The 21332-nt window shown below is 37.2% G+C and overlaps 1 protein-coding gene across 8 annotated transcripts in view; it reads left to right on the forward strand.

Moving 5' to 3' along the window:
• The window catches only part of MPP7 (MAGUK p55 scaffold protein 7), a 303608-nt gene that overhangs the window by 226304 nt on the left and 55972 nt on the right, over window positions 1-21332 (forward strand). For 6 of the 8 annotated variants that reach the window (XM_040451103.1, XM_040451107.1, XM_040451104.1 and 3 more), the window contains one exon: window positions 18870-19040. The exons of the other annotated variants lie outside the window; for them this stretch is intronic. In XM_040451103.1, the coding sequence (XP_040307037.1) occupies window positions 18870-19040 (171 nt within the window). The remainder of the gene's footprint in view (window positions 1-18869; window positions 19041-21332) is intronic. 8 annotated transcript variants of the gene reach the window in all.

Here is a 21332-nt window from a genome sequence, read left to right on the forward strand (position 1 = left end):
TATGTTTTTGGATAGAAGACGAAAACTGTGGTGAAGTCATTTTATGTAGTGAACAGCGGCTGGACTTTTCTAAATTATCTGGTTAGCTGTTAATTAGTCGAAGCTTCGAAATAACTTCTTCCAAAGTAACTTTTTGGTTTTTGTCTTCTAATGATTTATTCTTCGCACAACACCCCTCTACATAACCATTGATTGGACAGCCCCAACTATAACTAAGCCTATGATTAAAGCGCTAATCTGTATCGGAAGGGAAGATTTTCCAGTGTGGCCACGCCAAGGGATGTTATAAGCAAAAGCCAAGGTCTCTGGAAATTGTTAAAGGCGTCAGAATTCTCTTCATCTACATCTCACATCAGACCTTTCCCGCCCTTGCCTTGTAGGTAACTGACTAGTTCCCTACTTGCGCTCGTGACAGGTGACTGTGTGGAAACACAGCTTTCGAGACGACTGCTTCACCCTCCTTAATTTTAGACAATGTCTCTTAGTTATTGGAGAAATTTGCCAGATACTATATTTAGTATTTAGTATATATTATCTCAAATGCTATGAGACTGGTGGTATTTTTTCCGCTTTACTGAAGGGAAACTGAAGTTCAGAAAGTTTACGGGAAACACCTAAGGACCTACAGACAGTGAATGGTACATCCTGTTCCACATATAGATCTGTGCACGTGGAATGCCTGTACTTGATCTTTGACAGCATGCTGCCCTTTAGTTTTTCATTGTACAAAACAAACCAGAAACTCCATGCCAAAATCTAGAGTATTCCCGTTTTTAGGCTAGAAAAACTAGAAGTAGATGATCAGACAGAAGTTGAAGTTTCATTCTTTCTTTACTCATTTCAGAAGAGTACAGTGTGCCAAATATTCTGTATATTGGTTAATCCCTTCTCCTTACACCCTTAGAAGCTTTAATGGCTTCAGGCAGCAAGTATTTATTGCCCTGATTCTGTGGTCAGCTGAGTGGTTCTTCTGGTCTGTGTCAGCTTGCTGAATCTTTGCAGTCTGGTGGTTTGGCTGGGCTCTGGTTGGTCTGAGGGGTATGGGGCTCACTGGGTCCACTGGTTTCTGTGTCCTATAGTTGTTCATCCTCCAGGACACTAGCCCGTAAAGCATCTCAGGGTTCCAGACGGCGACAGAAAAAAATCGCCAGTGTGTATGTGAAGCCTCTGCTCACATCACATGTGCTAATGTCCGTTGGCCAAAAGGGAGATGTGAAGAGATGGGCAGACATTACTACAAGCTTCTACCTCTCTCAAAAATAGAGGTACCTACTTTCCCTAACTTGAAGGGCATTAACCTCAGTTAGATGGTAGTGTGTATCCATCCAGTGAGTGACTGTGGTATAAAGCGGTATCTGATGAGAGTCACATAAAATGCTGTAATTCAAGGATTGAGGGGATGATCATCCCAGCAGTGAAGGACTCGGTCCCATAAGAGATGACGTTACAATTGGGCACCAAGCATAAGGTGGAATTATAGTTAGCAGCAGGGGATGAAGGTGGAAGGAGTAACATGGGGAGAGGTGACTGTTGCAAAGCACCAGGCCTATTTAGATTTGGGTGACACAATGTGTGTGTGCTTTCTCTGCTGTGCTCTGGAACCCTGAGACCACAGTAAGGGCTGGCTTCCTGGACAGTGAAAAAACTACAGGAAAATGAGGTCTGGATAAAATGCCATCCGATCTAGCAAGAGCTCCATTGTTATCTAGAATCACTGATAACTCTGAGAAGGTAAATTGCAAGGTGTCAAGGAATAAGAATGGATAGTGAAAGAAAGATAGCAGTTGAGTTTAAGGCCATTTTTGTAGTTGAAAGTAGAAGTATCTTAGTGGGAGAGGGAAATAGGGTCCATTCTTAGACGGAGATGATGGAGCTGATGGTAAAGACTTGAAAGTCTTGAAATCAGAAGGACTTTGGTTGAACAGAGCCCCAAAGCAGACTAGATGGGGTGGAACTGAGCCTCCAGGAGTGCTTTAGATTAAAAGAACTTGGCATTAGCAGGTGAGATAAAATATGCAGATACCCCACGCCCCTGAGTAATTTTTAGGAAAAGGCAGAGGGCTTTCTGTTTCCAGGAGACCATGCTACATCACCCAATTACAGACGAGAAGAGGGCACCATCTCGGTAAAATGGGAATATCATGCATCATACAGTGATTCATATCCAGCTGGTAGTGCACAGTCTTTAGGCTATGTTTGGACAAAATATATATTTTTCTTAGGCCCACAAATTTGAGAAATTCCACGTAAAAATTTCTGACTCCTTTGACGAAACGGAAGACGTGACTACACTAGGCCTTCATCTTCTGATGACCAGCTGGAGCCGAGTTACAACTGACTCTGTAAATGGAGCATAAGGTCTCTGGTTGAGCACAGTGCCCACCACTTACGGTCTTGCCATGCTGAGGCGGGACGTCCGTAGACATTCTCCTAACAGCTGTGCTGGTGTTTGTGTTATACCAGTGATGCATTCCTTGGGATCCATGTTCTCCAATGTGGCGGAAATAAATATAGCCAGATTGTGTTTAAGAAAAATGGGACACCCTGTTTCTCTGAGGACTGAGTGTGTGGTGCAAAACGCATTCATGTCGATGGAAGACAACTTAAGATTTTTCGGCCTGTCTAGCTTCTGCAGGCTTTTGAATTCGCAAGCCCTGATGACAGATTATAGCTATCCATTCCACTCAGCTCCTGCTCTTAGAGAAAATTGTCCTTTCCGGTGGCAAAGGGAAAAACATGGCCAGTGTGTTTTAATATATGCGCATCATGGTGGTGTTTCCTTTTGGCCTAAATGCTTAGTCTGACACGTGTAGCAAGAGACTGTCACAGTTCACGTGTCATGAAGTTCATTTAGGGAGGACTGAGTTAAGGGAGTCTAGCAAGGTGCCTGAGAAGACAAGCATACGATAAAAAGACCCTTGTTTTTAAAACGAATATGAGGGGTGCCTGGGTGGCTCAGTCGGTTGAGCGGCCGACTTCGGCTGAGGTCATGATCTCACGGTCCGTGAGTTTGAGCCCCGCATCGGGCTCTGTGCTGACAGCTCAGAGCCTGGAGCCTGCTTCCGATTCTGTGTCTCCCTCTCTCTGACCCTCCCCTGTTCATGCTCTGTCTCTCCCTGTCTCAAAAATAAATAAAACGTTAAAAAAATAATAATAATAAAAATAAAGCGAATATGAAAGAATAGGATTCATGAATGAATTGTGTTTCTGATAAGTGTCTTCTTTTAAAGAAACACTTCAAATAAGGACCACAGATTTGAAACGTTTTCTTTTGCAGGATAAACAAGTTTGATCATAGCCTCTGGTTATTATATATATAATTTAAATTATATTATTTTTTTATTTTTAGACTACAATTATATACATTATGTACATTATAAATAATATAATGGAACAAGTTGACTGTTGGATTCTGTTTTACCCTAAAAAGCCAGATCCTCAAGATTTTTATTTTTTTGTTATTTTTTTCTTTATTTTTAAATTTTTTTTCTTAATTCCAGCTAGTTACCATACGGTGTAATATTAGTTTCAGGCATCCAGTGTAGTGATTCAACACTTCCATACATCGCCCCAGTGCTCATCACGACAAGTGCATACCTTAATCCCCATCACCTGTTGCGCGGGCCGCCCCCCCCACCTCTCTGGTGACCATCAGTTCTCTATAGTTAAGAGTGGACTTTTAAAGGAGGTCTCACGAAAGTAACATGCTAACATAAATGACTGTTTTATGGTAAAAGTATTATCTGGTAAACACCTTAAAATATACTGTGAGTGTTAATGCTGTGACTTTTTATTAGTTTTTCTTTTTTTCCTCAAATAATTCTATCAGTATCTTTGTCTTTTGTTACTTAGATGAGCTCCTCGTGTGCCATGAATATTAAGCCCTCTCTCTGTTGTGCACATGTTCTTCTGATCTTTTGGTTGGCTTTTACCGTTTTCTATTCCAAGATTCGCAGCATCTAGGCAAGATCTACATAGCCAAATCTGTGAATCGTCTCCTGTCTTCTGAGTTTTCTTTTGTATTCCCCACATCAAAATTTTTGAAAATAATTTTAAATTTTGTATTTTTATTAGAGTAACATATGCCTTAGGTTAAGCCCATGAAATTGCTTCATAGTGCTGTTTTGTAGGTCAGAAGGCAATAGAATGCCATATGGCTCTATTTAATAAATTGTTGGAGAAGTCAAATAGTATTTGCAAGTCTTGCAAACCCAAAACAAGTGTATCTTTCCCTTTTCAACAAAGATCAAAACAAATACCCTTTCATAGAGCTTCCATATTGGGGGTAGGTTGGGGACTGACAACGAAATCAATTATATAATACCTTAAATGGTAATTGGTGCTATAAAGAAACAAAACAGGAATGGGATGATGGAGGAACTGGGGAAATGGGGCTTCAAATTCCTTGTTGTTTTTTTTTTTTTTAAGTTTATTTATTTTGAGAGCGAGAGTGAGCAGGGGAGGAACAAAGAGAGCGAGAGCGAGAGAGAGAGAATCTTAAGCAGGCTCTGCACTGTCAGCACAGAGCCTGACATGGGGCTCAGTCTCACAAACCATGAGATCATGACCTAAGCAGAAATCAAGAGTTGGACACTTAATTGACTGAGCCATCCAGGCACCCTGGGCTTCAACTTTCTATTAAGTGGTTAAGGAAGGCCTCTGTGTAATGGTCATGTTTGAGCTAAAAACTGAAAAGCAGCCTTGTGGGGAATGAGAATTCCAAGGAGTGAAACAAGTATGTGCAAAGGCCCTGAGACAGGACCCTGACGCATCCAAGGGTAAGTAAGGAGACCAGTGAACACGGATGGATAGGACTTGAGGTTGGCAGTGTAGCAGAATGGTAGTGGAGAGGAAGGGGACAGAGGGGCTCTTCATTGTGTGTAAGATTTGAAATCCTTGAAGAGTTCTGACCAATGACATGACCTGACACATTTTTAAGGATCACTCTGGCTGGTCTGTTGAGAAGGGACCACAAGGGAGCAAGGGCAGAGACAGGGAGCTATGTGGGAACCCAGGCAAGAAATGATTGTGGCTGGAAACAAAATATCAGTGGAGGTAATCATAAGATATGGGATTTGGAATACATTTTGCAGGTAAGACAGGATTTTGAGGCAAGTTGGAGAATCAAGGATGAGTGCACCATTTTTGGACTTAGTAACTGCAAGGGTGGAGTCACCAGTTCCTGAGAAGGGGGAGACTGTGGAGTAGAGGTTTGGGGTGGGGGGAAATCAAGGGTCCTCTGTGGGATATGCTGAGTTTATGATACTCAAATAGAATTGTTCAATAGGCAACTGGATAGGCAGTTTTGAGTTCCAGCTGTTGATTCAGAAGTTGTCAAAGTTAGGTAAGATTTAAAGCCATGAAGCTGGATGAGATCACCAGGGAGCGGATGTAGGCTTGGACAAGAGAAGAACCAAAAATGAAATAGAAGGATATCCAGGGATGTGATTTTTCTAGGAGCCAATAAAAGTGAAGTTGTAGGAAGGGACGGAGTGCTCAAATAAGGGGAGGGAAGAGAATCAACCTTTGATATAGTGATGTGGGAGGTACCCGCAACCTTGATGAACAGTTGGTAGACGGTTGAGTTGAAAAGCATTTGACAGGGGTGCCTGGGTGGCGCAGTCGGTTGGGCGTCCGACTTCAGCCAGGTCACGATCTCACGGTCTGTGAGTTCGAGCCCCGCGTCGGGCTCTGGGCTGATGGCTCAGAGCCTGGAGTCTGTTTCTGATTCTGTGTCTCCCTCTCTCTCTGCCCCTCCCCCGTTCATGCTCTGTCTCTCTCTGTCCCAAAAATAAATAAACGTTGAAAAAAAAATTAAAAAAAAAAGAAAAGCATTTGACAAAATTCACCACCCTCTCATGATAAAAACTTACGAATAGAAAGGAATTTCCTCAACTTGTTCAAGGGCATCTACTAACACCCAACAGCTAACAGCATGCTTAATGGTGAAAGACTGAGAACTTTCACCCTAAGATCAGAAACTAACAAGGATGTGCATTCTGGTCTCTTCATTTACCATAGTACTGGAGGTGGAAGCCAGAGTAGTTAGACGAGGGAAAAAAATAAAAGTCCTCCAGATTGGCAAGGAAGCGGTGCAACCATCTCTATTTGAAGAATACTTTATCGTGTATGTAGAAGATCCTTTTTCTGCATCAATTGATAGGATCATGTGGCTTTTTTCCTCATTCTAGTAATGTGACGTATAACACTGATTGATTTTTATATGTTGACCCCAACCTTACATTGCTAATATAAGACCCATTGCTCATGGGATATATATAATCCTTCATATATGCTGCTGCATTTGGGTTGCTAGTATTTTGAGGAATAGGGATATTGGTCTATAGACTTTCTTTTTCTAGTGACTTCTTTGACTTTGGTATCAGGATAATACTGGCCTCATGTAATGGAGTGGGAAGTGTTCCCTACACTTTAAGTGTTCGTAAATTTGTTTCATTGTGTCATTATTCTCTAAACATGTGCTAGAAATCATCTGTGAAGGCATCTGGTCCTGGGCTTTTCGTTTTGCAAAGTTTTTTGATTACTATTTAAGTCTCTTTGCTCCTTAAAGGTTTATTCAGATTTTCTATTTCTTTTTTCAGTTTGAGTAATAAATCACTAGTAATTTCTCTATTTCATCTAGAGTATCCAATTTGTTGGCATACAGCTATTGATAGTATTCCCTTAAAATCTTTTTATTTCCTCTTGGTAACAATGTCCCCTCTTTCATTCCTAAATTTAATAATTTGTGTCTTCTCTTTTTTTATTGATGTATGTATGTTAATGGTTTGTGAATTTTATTGTTTGATTTTCATTGGTTTTCTCTATTCTAAATGATATTAAAATGTAATTTATTTCTTCACTAAGAAATGCTAGTTTATTCTAAAATTTTAACATTTCCCTTCTAATCCTCTATATTATTCAGGCAACTGTGTACACACACACACAGAGAGAGAGAGAGAGAGAGAGAGAGAGAGAGAGAGAGTGTGTGTGTGTGTGTGTGTGTGTGTGTGTGTGTGAGTGAGTCTAAGGAATTGGCTCACATGATTGTGGAGGCTTGGTAAGTCAAAATCTGTAGGTTAGGCCAGCAGGCTGGGAACCAGAAATGAGTTGTAGTTTGAGTCCAAAGGCCATCTGCTGGCAGAATTCCTTCTTTTTTAGGGGAGATTTTTTTTTCAACTGATTAGTTGAGGCCCACCCACATTATAGAAGGTAATGTGCTTCGTTTGAAGTTCACTGATCCAAAGGTTAATCTCATCCAAAAAAACACCTTCACAGAAACATCAGAATAATGCTGGCACAAATATCTATATGGGCAGTATTGCTCAGCCAAGTTGACACATAAAATTAACCATAACATTCTCCTCCTCTATATCTATGGTAATTATCACATTGACGAAAAATTTACCCTTTGGAGATTTGTTATTTCCCATCAGTGTTTTTCTTACTAACAGAAGTAGTGTGAACAGTACAAGTCAACTAGATGGTTTTGGGACATTTTGGTCACTGTATCGTACAGATGACCACAGTATCCTGGTGTACATCAAATGCCAACAGATACCACAACTTTCACATATACATTGAGTGCCACTAGTTTTAAAGAATATCCACGTACACAGGATGAGTCTATATCCATCCTTGGGGCATAGCACATTTATCCAGTTCTAGGAAAGCTCTGGAAAATAGGGGAGTGTCCAGAAATTTAGACTTCTCAGGAGGACTTTTCCAAGGACAATTAAGACAAATTTCTGAGACTCTGGCTTATTTTAGAACCTCACCCTTGCACCTCATCCTCCTTCACACTCTATCTCCTGAGTCTACAGAAGGAGAGGAAAAACAGAAGTGATTTACCCTGTAGACACAATACCCTCGGGCCAAAAATGGGGCTACCCGGGGCCTGCTTGTAGATTCATGACAGCTGTTGATCTAAATCAGGCCAGTAGCTCAGTGAATACATCTGATTATATTCATTTTCTCTGAAGTGCATAAAATCAAGCACGTTATAGCATATATATAAGTAGCCCTTAACCTCAAGACCATTACATTTTTGACATTCTGTGTCAAAAAGTGATCTAATTTGATTCTTTCAAAAGAAGTAACATTATGATACTCCAAGAATTGAATGTCTGTATAAGAATTATATTGTAAAACCATACTTAATCAGCTGTCAGTGATACAAATGTACACTATGTGGGATGATTCTTACTGATGTGTAACATGCTGCATTTCTTAGAGGTCTGCTTATCAATAAAAGAGATTTAGCTGTTATTGGAAGGAAGGAAAAAGCTTACTGAGCAGGCAGTGTAAGTTGTGTTAATTGCATAAAATTTTATGGCAGTAACATGAAGATAAGTTGATAGTATGCTGTAAATATGAAGTGTAAAACCTGGACCTTTTAAAGTTGAATCCCTGTAAGTCAAGGGCTGCCTGTATATAAAGATTGTCAAACCATTTATATTTGTATAAATATATGAATAATTAGGAGCAATTAATTTCCTCTCACAAGCTCTTGAAAATTTCGTTTAGCTTTGGTGGATGGTGTGGAAGTTAGTGTGTGTGTGTGTGTGTGTGTGTGTGTGTGTGTGTGTGTGTGTGTGTATGTGTGTGCACGTGTGTGTGTGTGTGCGTGTTGGCTTCTATACAGCCATTATTTCTCAATAGTACAATAGTCAGCTTTGAAGATTCTCTCCTTTTTCCTAATGTAGTACAGAATACTGTATATGAAGAATATTTTTTTACATTGGTAAGAATTACAGAATGTTTTTACTCTGGTTAATTCATTATAGAAATCGTGTTATAATCCATGCATCCTTATCATGCGTCTGTCTTCAAACATAATTTCTTGCAAATGGTTTCCTGAAAAATCATCAGTTTCTCCTCTTCTGGCCTTACTGGAGTACTTCATGCATTCTTTTAAAACAAAATCAGTTTGGGGACTTCTGTAAGTTAAGACTGTTCTTTCTATTTAAAATAACTGAAGCACTTACCATAAAGTTCAATATAAACAAAACTGTACATTTGCTGTTCTTTTAAATGTTATTATTTACCTATCTCTACTTCTGTGTGTGTTTTTTTTTCCTAATCCTATTTCTTATTTCTATGTGTAAGCACCATTGATTCTCAACCAGTTACACTGCCTATTTTATAAACCTAGTAAAAATTCCCATTTGCTCCATTATTAAGACATTTTATTAAAGAATGTTTTGTAGGTAAGTACAGTTATGTCTAAATATACTGCCTTAATATTCTTCCAGAAAGTAAAATTTATACAAAGAGAACATTTAGAAGCATTCTTTTAAAAATGGTACAGGTTCTTTCTTGAACAAGAACTCTGCATAATCTCAACATGTCTGGAATACTACTTGGAAATATTTTCTCTGACAGAAAGAAACCATTCCTGCTTGGAGAATTTTAGGTTGCATAGACTCAACTTAAAAAAATATATTAAAATTTAAAATCAATTTTCTCCTCTTTTTAGGACTGTATTTTTATATTTAATTTTATGTGTGCATACTGTATTTTCTCATAATTTTGAAAGCATGTAAAATAAGTAAAAACTCATTTCTTTATTAGCTGGCTGGCAGAAAATTAAATTCTCATATGGTTTCTCTTTTTTTGTGGTAATACTATGCTATGCTTTAAAAAGAAGTTGTCAGTGGTATCAGGAAAACTTTTTAAGACCGAAGTAGTTTTTTTTTTTTTCTTGGAAATTGCAAACTGGTATCTTATATTAGCTTCCATGATTTCACTAGGTACTTTGAGTTTCTAGTTTTTATTTTTAGCTTGAGATGAGCTGAATTATTCAAGGGTGTTTATGGCATTTGAACATTACTTTGTTTTATTGAGAGCAACTTTAAACGTGTAACATTCCAGAGGTGAATTTTGTATTTGCTCAAAGGCCTTGTTCCACTTTCTATACAAAATTAGCATACGTAAAGTTGGTTAATACAGTCCATGGTCATGTTCATGTGTCTTTGATGATTTTTTCTTTTTCGGACATTGTTTTAGAAGATGAGTAGAAGAAGCTGCCTACCCCAGCTTTTTCACATCTCACTTTTATAGTTTTATGTTGGCCTTTCTTTTCAATTTAAACCTCCTCTCAAGATTTTTATCTGTTTATTTGTTTGTTCTTAATTATCCTTAAGTGTCTTTGGGACAATTTGATGATTGGGATACTATGGAAGTATCATTTCAGTAATATTTTTGTCTCAGGATCATGTCCACATAGTTTTTACATGTCAGTTATGATTTCTATCATTATAGCAACATTGGCATTATATTAAAAATGTTTATTTTAATGGAAATTTTCAATGTTTTTTTAGCAGGAGCCTAACATTGTGTAATAGTTTCCAGCTGCATAGTTTTTATTAATGTCTGTGTGAGGTTTTTTAATCTTCTTAAAAAGTTCATTTGCATTAAAATATTTTCTTCCTTGTAACTAAGGTACCTATTGAACTATTAAATATTAGCTTTGTCAAATTAATCCAGTGTTTTAAGATACAAAAAACGATTTTCATACAATGTGTTGTAGTTCTCCCAAGTTAAAAAAAAAAAAACAACAACACATTTTCATGTATTTAAGGAGAGAAAAAGAATTGAAATGTTTATTTTTATCTCCTTTTAAGAAACTAAGCAGTTTTCTTGACTCTGTTGATATCAAGTAAGTGTATTCCTTTAAAAATTAGGAACTTTAGAGTGGAACCTTCCATAAATCTCTAGCTTTTGAGATTCCTCTGATCAATATTCCTATTTGATGATTCAAACAATTGCACCGAGATTCTTCTTTTCCCATTCTACAAACATCTGTAAAATTGAAACAAAGTGAAAGCTCATTTATTATTAAAAACATCGGGAATATATTAATATTTGATGTTATGAGACCAAATGGGTTAGATGAAAGAAGTGTAACCAAAGATTGAAACTGTCCTATTTGAAAATTTTACGTGGTAACATTATAGTATTTATTTTCTTTGAACAGAAAGGCAGATCTCACTTGTTCACATGTGTGATTTCTGGGGCTGCTACAATTGGTGGTGAGTCACCTTGACTCTGTTGGAGGGCCTTTTGTGTTCATAGACGTTCATAAAATGCCATCTAAATGGTCTTAAAATTTTATGAAAAATCATTATTAAAATGAAATATTTGCATTGTAAATTCACACCGAAGTTACTTATTTATGGGAACAAAATGCAAGAACAATTTATGATTTTTAAAAAAGGTTTCACATCAGTTGTATTAGTTTGGTTATAAGTTTTTAAAACTCTGCTTTTCTCTCTCTTGACCTTTGGTTCTGTCTTCTTGACCTTTGATCTTTAGTTCTCATCCTATATTATTTTTAAGAAATCATTTTCCATTATTTTTACTTCTATTGCTTTTTTAATATTTTAATTTACTGGCTGTTTCTAACTATTGTAAATATAAAAATGTCTATTACCACAATCATTTCAAAATACAGAAGACTAGACCCTACGTCTGAGACATAGTCAAAACGGATTTTGTATTTTAGGTTGGTACGGCACACAATACATCTGTCAGTGGATTTCATTTGTTTGGTTGTTCATATATTATGAACTCTGTGTTTTGTGGGCTTTTTTTGTTCAAATTTTAAAATTGTGTGACATTATAGAAAATTTGAAAAACAGAATAAAAATTGTCCACAGCCCTCTCACTCTAACACAACCATTGTCTGTTGTTATGCATTTTCTTCCACGTTTTTTTATCCATACCCACTTTTATATTAGTAAAAAAGTAAAGCTCTTGTAGTATGACTGTTGTATTCTGCTCAGTTTTTTCCACTTATTATTATATCAAATGTATTTTATGGTGCTCTAAATTTTTAGAATTGTAATTTTAATGACGTCAACCTCATTTCTTTGCAAAAATGTGTAATTAACCATTCCCATACTTACGTATATGTTGGATACTTCAAGTCTTTTTTTTTTTTATTTTGGTACTGTTAGAAATACCAGTAACATATGAAATCATAGAATTGATAGGCATAATACTTATCTATAACATAAATCTTATCTTAATAGCAAATGATTCTTAATTTACATATGTAAGCATTAAATTTTATACTCTTTGAGTGAATGGTGTTATATAAATGTCATGAAATGGCTTTGTCAATGACCAAGTCACAACTGCCTGAGTTTATTTTATTTATTTATTTATTTATTTATTTATTTATTTATTTATTACTTAAAAGAAGTGTCAGTGTTGAATTAGAGAACTTGCTAAAAATCTTAGTTTCTGGTCATGAGCCTGTGTTGCAAAACGCCTTAAATTACAAGTATTTGGGAATATTCCTGTGTCTCTTGGTAGACTGGGAGCTTTTGGAGGGCAGTGACACTGTTGTGTATATTTTTATATTTTACACATCATGTTGAATACAGAGACATATCCAAAATGTGTTGTTATATTTGGAAAAATGTCTCTAACAGAAAAGAGCTTACGATTTTTAAACCCTAAAATACGCTACTGCTCCTTTATCTTTTCTTATTTACTTATTTCATAAAGTAACAGAAGGCTCATCATTTTTTCTACCGTACATCTGTGTATTTAGAGTAACTTTTCAGACTTGCTGTTTTCATCATTTAATATTTGAACCAAAGTCTTGGTGATCTTTTTTTTTTCAAATTTTTATTTAAATTCTGGTTGGTTAACATACAGTATAATGTTAGTTTCACTTGTAGGATTTATTGATTCATCAGTTACTTGCAAACAACACCTGGTGCTCATCACCACACATGCCCTCCTTAATACTCCTCACCCATTTAACCCATCCCCCCCACCACCTCCCCTCCACCAACCGTCAGTTCTCTATAGTTAAGAGACTGTTTTATGGTTTGCCTCTCTCTTTTTTCCCCCCTATGGTCATCTGTTTCATTTCTTTAAATTCCACATATGAGTGAAATCATATGGTGTTTGTCTTTCCCTGACTTATTAAACTAAAAGAAGAGCCACTTAAATCCATGGAGTACTTTGCCTACCTCATTGGGTTGCTGTGAGAATTAAATGGATTAATCCACATGAAGGCTTCAAGGGTGTCTGTTATCTAGTAAGTTCTCAATACATATCAACTACCACCATCATGACTTCTGTTGCTTTGGTATTGATATTATCAATAAGAGAATTCTGTAAACTCAGACCAAGAATTAATTACCTTTTTATTTTTTTATTGTTTTCATCGTGACATAATAAGCCATCTGGTACTTCAGTACAAAGAATGTATCAACATAAAGTAGTGAAAGGATTGTTCAGTAAGTATTTTTGGGACCATTGGTTAATTACTTAGAAAAATATAAAGTTACAGCCTCACCTCACAAGCTTGATCTCATGATTACAGCTGAGTAATTCCAGATGGGATAAAAAAAAATTAAGTGTAAAGCCATGCAGCCCATTTTTTTTTTAACTTAAGAAAATATAGGTGAATATCAGACCCAAGGAATAGGAAAGTCCTAAAAACAGTGGGAGAAGTCACAAAAAGAAATGCACAGACTCAAATACATCAACATTTTACATTTCTTCAAAATGGAATGTTGAAAATCTTAAAAAGTGTTTGCATCAAATTAGGGCCAAGGACTGTGACCTTAAAAGACATATGTACATGTATGTATTTATGAAGACCCCAATAAGAAAGTGATCACAATGTGTGAACAATTTAAAGAAGAAATAAGGCGTGCAGCTGGGTGATAAACATGAAAGAACGGTCAACTCCAATAACAGACAAGATGAAATCATACACAGTTTTTCACTTGTCAAATCACTGAAGATTTCAAAGCGAATTAGAAGTCTCTTCATGAGAGACTGGTAATATGGGTAATTGTATTTGCTGCTGGTGGAAACGTACATTGCCCTTCACTGATCTGAGAAGCATGTGGACAAGATCTATCTAGCTTCTGGCAACTTATCCTAATGGAATAATCCACAAGATGGAATAAAGGGAATGTTCAGGGATGTTTATTGCGATCTTCTTGAAATAAGGAGCAAAAAACAAGCAATTTAACTGTTTCCTTTTATAGTAAAAAAGACTTTAAACAAAGCCTCGCAATTATATGATAAGCTAACAAGTCACTGTAAATGATTTCTACTGGAAAATATTAGATAAGAAGTGTCTCCTTGCGATTAGTGGGCTGACCCGCAGCTGCAGTTTTACTATAAAGTCACTTTCCTATTGTAGTAAAGTAGACGTGTCGTTCCTTTAAAACACACAAATCTCTAACAGCTGTGGGTAAGCTTGCTGGAAAAAGCCTGTCCATAAAAATGTTGAGCCAATTATAAATTACAAAAATGTGAAATATAAGGAAAAATATATTTTGTGTAAAACTGTGCCCTTACTCCAGATTCCTTGTTACTGTTCCGTTTCCCTTCCTTCTTTAAAGCCAGTTCTTGCTAAGATTTGTGCATTGACGGTGAACTGGAATTAAATAGGTTCTAGGTTTTTCAGTTACCTGAAAGGATGCTTTGCTTACTTTCAGTTCAAGTCTACATTTTTAAGTCTTCCTTTTAATTAGAGAACCACACAAAAGCTGAAGGTAAGAAATTGCCTCTTCCTGACACGGAGTTAACTCTCCTTTAAGCTTAGACTTAGCCCAGGTGTGCTGACACATCGCTCACCGTGTTACCCAGGTTTGAAAATTACCGTCTCCGCACTGCCTTGAACGGCACACTGAATGAGCTATGACCCAGACTACTCACGGGAGATAGATTCTTGGAAAATAGCCTGTTTGGTTCTTTTGGTCTGAGAAACCATCACAAGCAATTACTCTGAATTTTGTACCTTTTGTCATATCCTCTGTTCCAGCTGTTTTTTTATTGGTTGCTCTGGGTTGGGAATTTTTATTTTATTCTGTGTATTTATATGTGGATATATAACATATATAATAAAAAATATACACACACACACACACTGTGTGATATAAATATGGAACATAAACAGGTATCTGGCTCAGGAGAGTACATGATCGTGATAAGAAGACAGAAGAGAAGGATGCTCTTTAAATTTAAATATTGTACCAGAAATAACATATATCCCTAGAGAGATTATCTGGGGGCAGGAAAAAGTGAAAGGATAGTGCATGCTAAATTTTTTCTGCTGTGTTTCTTTAAAAAGCTTTACTATTTTAATAGGGTACTTTTAATATTTAACATCTTTAAATCTGGCTTTAATTTTAATAACTATTCTTTATATTTAAATGCTGTTCTTTTATAACAGCCAATTAAAAACTTATTAATAAGACCCTTAACTTATTTTTCCCTTTCTTGCTAGTAGACCGTGTACTGTGGGAACACAGGGAGGTATATGTTTCTGCCTTCTAGGTACTTTCAGTTAGTTGGAGACATAATCAAGTACTAATCCATAGCCAGTATATGTAGGTATTTACCATATGCTTGGTACTGGGCCAATGCTTTACTTACTTATTTTTTAAATGTTTGTTTATTTTTGAGAGAGAGTGAGCAGGGGAGGGGCAGAGAGACAGGGGTCAGAGGATTTAAAGCGGGGTCCACACGACAGCAGAGAGCCTGATGTGGGGCTCGAACTCATGAACCAGATCATGACCTGAGTCGAAGTTGGACGCCTAACCGACTGAGCCACCCAGGCTCCCTTGGACCAAATGCTTTATATGAATTGCTTGTTTAATCCTTAACAACCCTGTAAGGTGGATACTGTTATACTCATTTTAAAGTTGAGGAATGAGCCTTCAGGTAAGTTTTTGAAAAAGTTGGCAAATCACACAGCTGTGTCAGAGCCTGTGGTGACCCAGACCTGGCCACCTGTGGTCCTCGATGTTTAGCACTCAGGACTGCTGCTGCTGCTCTAATAGAATTGGCGTGACGACCTGACTGCCATTTTTCTTTTTTGAGTGTTTTGGGTCAAGACACCTAAGCTTCACAACCTGTGGGAATTCTAGTCGCTCGGTAGTTGCCACCTGGAAAACTGACGTGAATGAGGTCAGGACGTGTCATGATGCGCGGGCAAGTGCAGTGACGTCTGTGACGTCTGTGTGGCCAGGGAGTACGGATGTAACGGGCCAGATGGTCTCCCAGGTTCCTTGCAGCACTGTGTCTTTGTATGCGGTATTTGGTCCTTACGTCTGCCTCTTAGAATTTTCTCTTATGACAGTACCAAATGTGTCCTGCTTTCTTTGTTGAAATTACATTAAGAGAATGAAACAGGAACGAAGTAGGGTTTTGCTATTGCCTTTTTAAATTACTTGAATTAAGAGAACTTGTATCAAGCACCCTACAGTGAATGTCACCAAACTAACCCTATGGACCATGGTCCCCATCTCTGATGTCCCGAGAACCTCACACCAGAAATCTGATTACCTTCTCTCTTTTCCCCACCATCTCTTTACTGTTTATAACGAAAGTAAAAGCTTCAGTTAATTGTAAAAACTCAGGTAAACACTTTCACTGAAATGCAGGATTCAGCTAGAATTCGTGGCTCAGAAATTTTTTCAGGTTTTCACTCTTGGACTTCATTTGCTTTGGATGAAGCATTTATGTCCTACTTAGAGTCATTCCTGGGACATAAGTTTGTTAGTGACTCGAGTAAAACCCTCCCTCCATGCAAGCAATAACCACGAAGAAGTTTCCCTTTCTACCTGCTTATCCTCTAATTGCCTTACATGAGACAAGAACCATGGGAACCTGAAATTCGAACACTCTGAAACACCAGCATCAAAGAATTAGAATAGCTGATGTGTAATTTTTGTGCTCAACCAGGAGCCATCTTCTCCTGGATTCCAGAGTGAGCCAGCAGTCACAGGTGACAGCAGTGGGGGTGGGGGTGGGTTGGGATGGCATAACTAATTTCTGCAAATTGGTCTGAGAAGCATTGCGCTAAAGCCCTGGTGGGGGTTGTAAGGATCCCTCCCACTTCTGGGGTGACGTTGTGAGGACTCAGATGTAAGGGAGCCTCTTGAGACCCTTTCCCCAATATCCTGAAAAGAGACACGATAATAAACAACTTTCTATGACCCTTTATATAGAAGTTTAAATCCTGCCTGTCTGTGTGCTTTTAGAATTGACACTTTTTCTTCATCCTGGGGCCCGGTTGGTTCATTTCCCCCTGTGCTTCCCTGGAATCTCATCCTTCTTTGAGAAATACCAATGTTTTATCACTTGTCCAATTTGCCTTTTTCTCTTTGCCTTGTGCCTTTGATATGAGAGCTTTGGAGTGATTAACTCTGGTCTCAAATCCTTTGTAAATCTTTTTCCTCAAATAATCCAAGTATCTCAAAATCAGAATGACTCGTGGTAGGCCACAGAAATATACTATCAGATGAAGTTATATCTCCCGATTCTTAATAGCCTGGCTGGTTTTTGGTTAAACTGTGAACCCGTAAGGTGAGTGGTATATAACTCCATGGTTATTGATAATTGTTTTCAATACTGGCCTTTATTTTTAATCCTATTAATTTCTTAAATCCAGTGGTAATATTCTTTTTCATTATGGTTCCTAAAATTCAAACAAAACAGTTTTAACATTCTTGCATTTTATTATAAAATACCTCTATTTAAAAATTATTTTACTAATCAAATTTGATCAGTATTTTTTCAAGAGAAAAAATATCATTTTCTAAGAGAATGTATTTCTTTACATTTAAAAATGTACTTTTTAATTTTAAAAATGCATTTTGCTTTGTACTATGGAGCTGATACATATATGCATATATATGGATATATGTGTATATATATGTGTATACATATGTGTGTATATATGTGTATGTACACATGTATGCATGTATATACATATACAACTATATATACAACTATATATATTTATAAAACGTTTCAATAAGCAGAACAGTTTTCTCTTCCTCAAAGTCTGGATTTTGAAGGTTGGTTAGGTCAAGAACTGATTGCACTTCTTGCCGAATTCATACTGTTTATATGGATGCAATCATGCTGTGTATGATAAGCATCACTATTCTAGAAAGGAAGTAAAACCTGAGTGATGCAACAACATGAAGGGCAAGCAGAATGAAATGGGGATTGACTGAGAAAAAGAACTTTTGCCTCAGCTTTTGGAGCTCTTTGTGTGAAAAATGGTAGCAGTGAGCTGGAGAGGTCTCCTGAAGCAGACATCAAATTTGTTGAAGTACTTCTAAAATAATTTTAGCAAAAGATCATGTGATCTATTGATGGGAGTACACAGTCAAGACTATGAATCTTATTTCCAAATTTCAGTAGGCTTCAAATTATAAAACCATAGATGTTCCATGGAAGAAAAAGGACCTGGAATTGGTCATTTACTCCCCCTCCATTGGAGTCTCATAAAAGTTAAAGAACTTGCTCTTTGTGACTGGCTCGTTCCGTCAGCCTGATCCATGTATAGGCATGTTTGACACTGAGGTGTCCCTAATTTAGTTTTCTTTTTATTCAACAATAGATGCTTGTCTGTGCAACAGGTATGTTGTTAGGTTATGCTTACAATACAAAACAAAATATTCTAGTGTTTATGAATGAACGAAGTCATCATTTATATTTGACATTTTTATAGGGCTTTTAGCTTTTTGCTTATCAAATGTGTTCATCAGTTAATCCATGATAAATTATGATTTCCAACTTACTTTGCTTTGTATGTATTTTACTCATTGATTTCTGGAAAGAACTCTTTATGGTTTGGAACTGAATAAAATTTATAAAACTACAAAGATAAATGTTAGACGATTCTCTTATAAATTGTTTTAATGAAATTGTGAAGTATCTTTGTTTTTTTCTGTTACAAAATATACTTGTAACAGCCTTATGGTTCATAAAATCCAGCCAGATTTGAGGGTTTTTAATTTTTGTCTTTTTGAGGTTTCTTTCTTTAGTTCTTACTACTAAAAAAATATATATATGTATATATATTTTTGCAGCTGGTTTTAGGAGAAGTTTCCGTCTTAGTAGAAAAGATAAGAAAACAAATAAGTCCATGTATGAATGCAAGAAGAGTGACCAGTACGATACAGCTGATGTGCCTACCTATGAGGAAGTGACACCCTATCGGCGGCAAACTAATGAAAAATACAGACTTGTTGTCTTGGTTGGTAAGTGTGTCTTTTGTATTAATTCTGATGAAATAAGTGAGGTGGTAAGAATTTAACATCAAAGGGCATTATGCTTGAAGATTTCAAGCCACAAATCTCATTTTGAACACCTTTTGTTTGGTCTCTAAAATGACATTTCAGTCTTTTGTACTCCTATGACATTCGTGAGACTTAAGATGTCTATGAAGAATGGCACTGGCATTTTAGTGGGACCTCTGTAAGGGGGGATAGAAAACACATCGCAATATAGTAAAGTAAATCAGCGTAACTAAATAATAGAAACCAATATTTGTTAATGTAACACGGTGTCTTTCACATCATTTTGAGGCAGTAGCCATGGTGGAACTTCTTATGGCACTTAGGCCTTCAGTGAAATAAACTATTTCAGCAGAGCTCTGGAGTATTTAAAGCTGGAGAGTCAGTTCATGAAACTGCTTAAAGCAATTAATAAATATATGTGGTGATTTCCATAAACGTTGGCTGGTTTGACTCGTAGTCACGTTCTAGCGTCTGTCTGATCCACTCTTCATAGCCACACGTGCAGTCGTGACCTCCGTGTTACTCCACGCACCTCATTCTGGTTGCCATTTCTTTAAAAATTTGGAAACAGGTAATTAAGCTCCAGTGATCAAAACCAATGATGGGGGGGGGTGTGGATAAGAATAAAGGGGCCTGGTATCTGTTGGTAATTATTCCTTCATAAACTGAAGACGATCATGATGGGGATGAGAATAAATGGAAAAGCTAAAGAGTCACCCCTTGTATTGACACAGAGTCCTCTGAGAGGTTACAGCACATACTCTTGATAGTGGTGATGACTGGGAAATGATGCAGTTTCTCACACCTGATGGCACTGGAAGAGATAGTCACATCATTTGCATGATTTAGAAACACTCACATACTGCAGAGTTTCCCTTATTAACAGTGTCCCCTTCTTCTAATCAATGGATATGAAAGCACCCCCCAAGCCCCACCTGGAGGAACATTCTGTTTTTATGTTTACTGTAGAGCCTGCAATACCCCAGCTTCCAGTCCCTATAGAGTTGGGCTAAGGGGAATATAAGTGTTCCCCAGTTCTAAATCCTTTTGTGCCTCATGGGGGCTACTTGGACTCCCTGGTCCTTTTCTACCCGTGTCCCTCCCAGCACCCATCTTAGCAGCATCTCTTCCATCCCCGTTGCATCTTCTGCTCTTCAGCCAAGGTCTGCTGCTTATCTGATGAGAGATACCTTGTGATAAAAAGGCAAAGATAGCATAATTTCCTGTTTCTCCTTAAATCTGAGGACTCTCTGTAACTCTGAGGAGTTACTGTTACATCTGTGCTACTTTTGGTTTCCCCGGGGGATCAAATTGAAAGAGGAAAGCAGAATAGACTTTGATCTCTTTTTCTTTCCTGTAGGTGCTAACCTTCGGGGTGAGGAAGGAAAGATAGATGAAGATAAACTATGGTCTGAATAGTAATGCAGGGAAGAATAAAAGTAAATCATAGTCACAAGCAACTAAAGATGCTTGATGGTTATGGAAAATAAATACTCCCTAGAACCTTCCAAAGGAAAAGAGGTTAGGGGGATGTTGGCCTCATGCATGTTAGAAGTAGCCGTGCACTTTTGTTAAATGGCGCTATATACAGATGTCACAACCTTCTCTATAGTTCTTAAAGGAGGTTTCTAGTATCTTTTTTGTGGATGCCTTGAATTTTTTTATGTAGATAACCTTGTTATCTGTGACCAGAGACAATTTTATTTCTTTGTTGTAGGTATTTTCATCTTTATTCGTGTTGTATTCTCTCTTTACTTCAGACTCTCCAGTATGATGATGAATGGGAGTAGTGAGACCATCTTTGCTTTGTTGTCAATCTTAGGAAGAAAGTACTCAATCTTTCACCATGAAGTATGATATTAGTTGTAGGTTTTTTTATAGATGCCCTTTACCAGGTTAAGAAAATTCCCGTCTATTGTTAGTTTGCTGAGAGTATTTATCATGAATTGATGTTGAATTTTGTCAAATGGATTTTTTTCTGCATCTGTTGAGATGATTATATGGTTTTTCTTATTTGATCTGTTGAAATGGTGAACTGCATTGACTAGTTTTTGTGTGCTGAATGAGCTTCGCATGATGTATTAGCCTTTTGCACAGTACTAGGTTCAATTTGCTGGTCTGTAGTTTTCTTAAATTTGTTTTCATCTGCTTTTTGTATTAAGATAATGCCACATTTATAAAATGTGTTGGGGAGTGTTTTCTCCTCTTTACTTTTCCAGGAGAGCTTGTATAGAATTACTTATTTTCCTTTAA

This window comes from Herpailurus yagouaroundi, unplaced genomic scaffold (genome assembly GCF_014898765.1).
Source record: "Herpailurus yagouaroundi ecotype Mexico unplaced genomic scaffold, PumYag 203, whole genome shotgun sequence".
In the NCBI taxonomy this organism is placed as follows: Eukaryota; Metazoa; Chordata; class Mammalia; order Carnivora; family Felidae; genus Herpailurus; species Herpailurus yagouaroundi.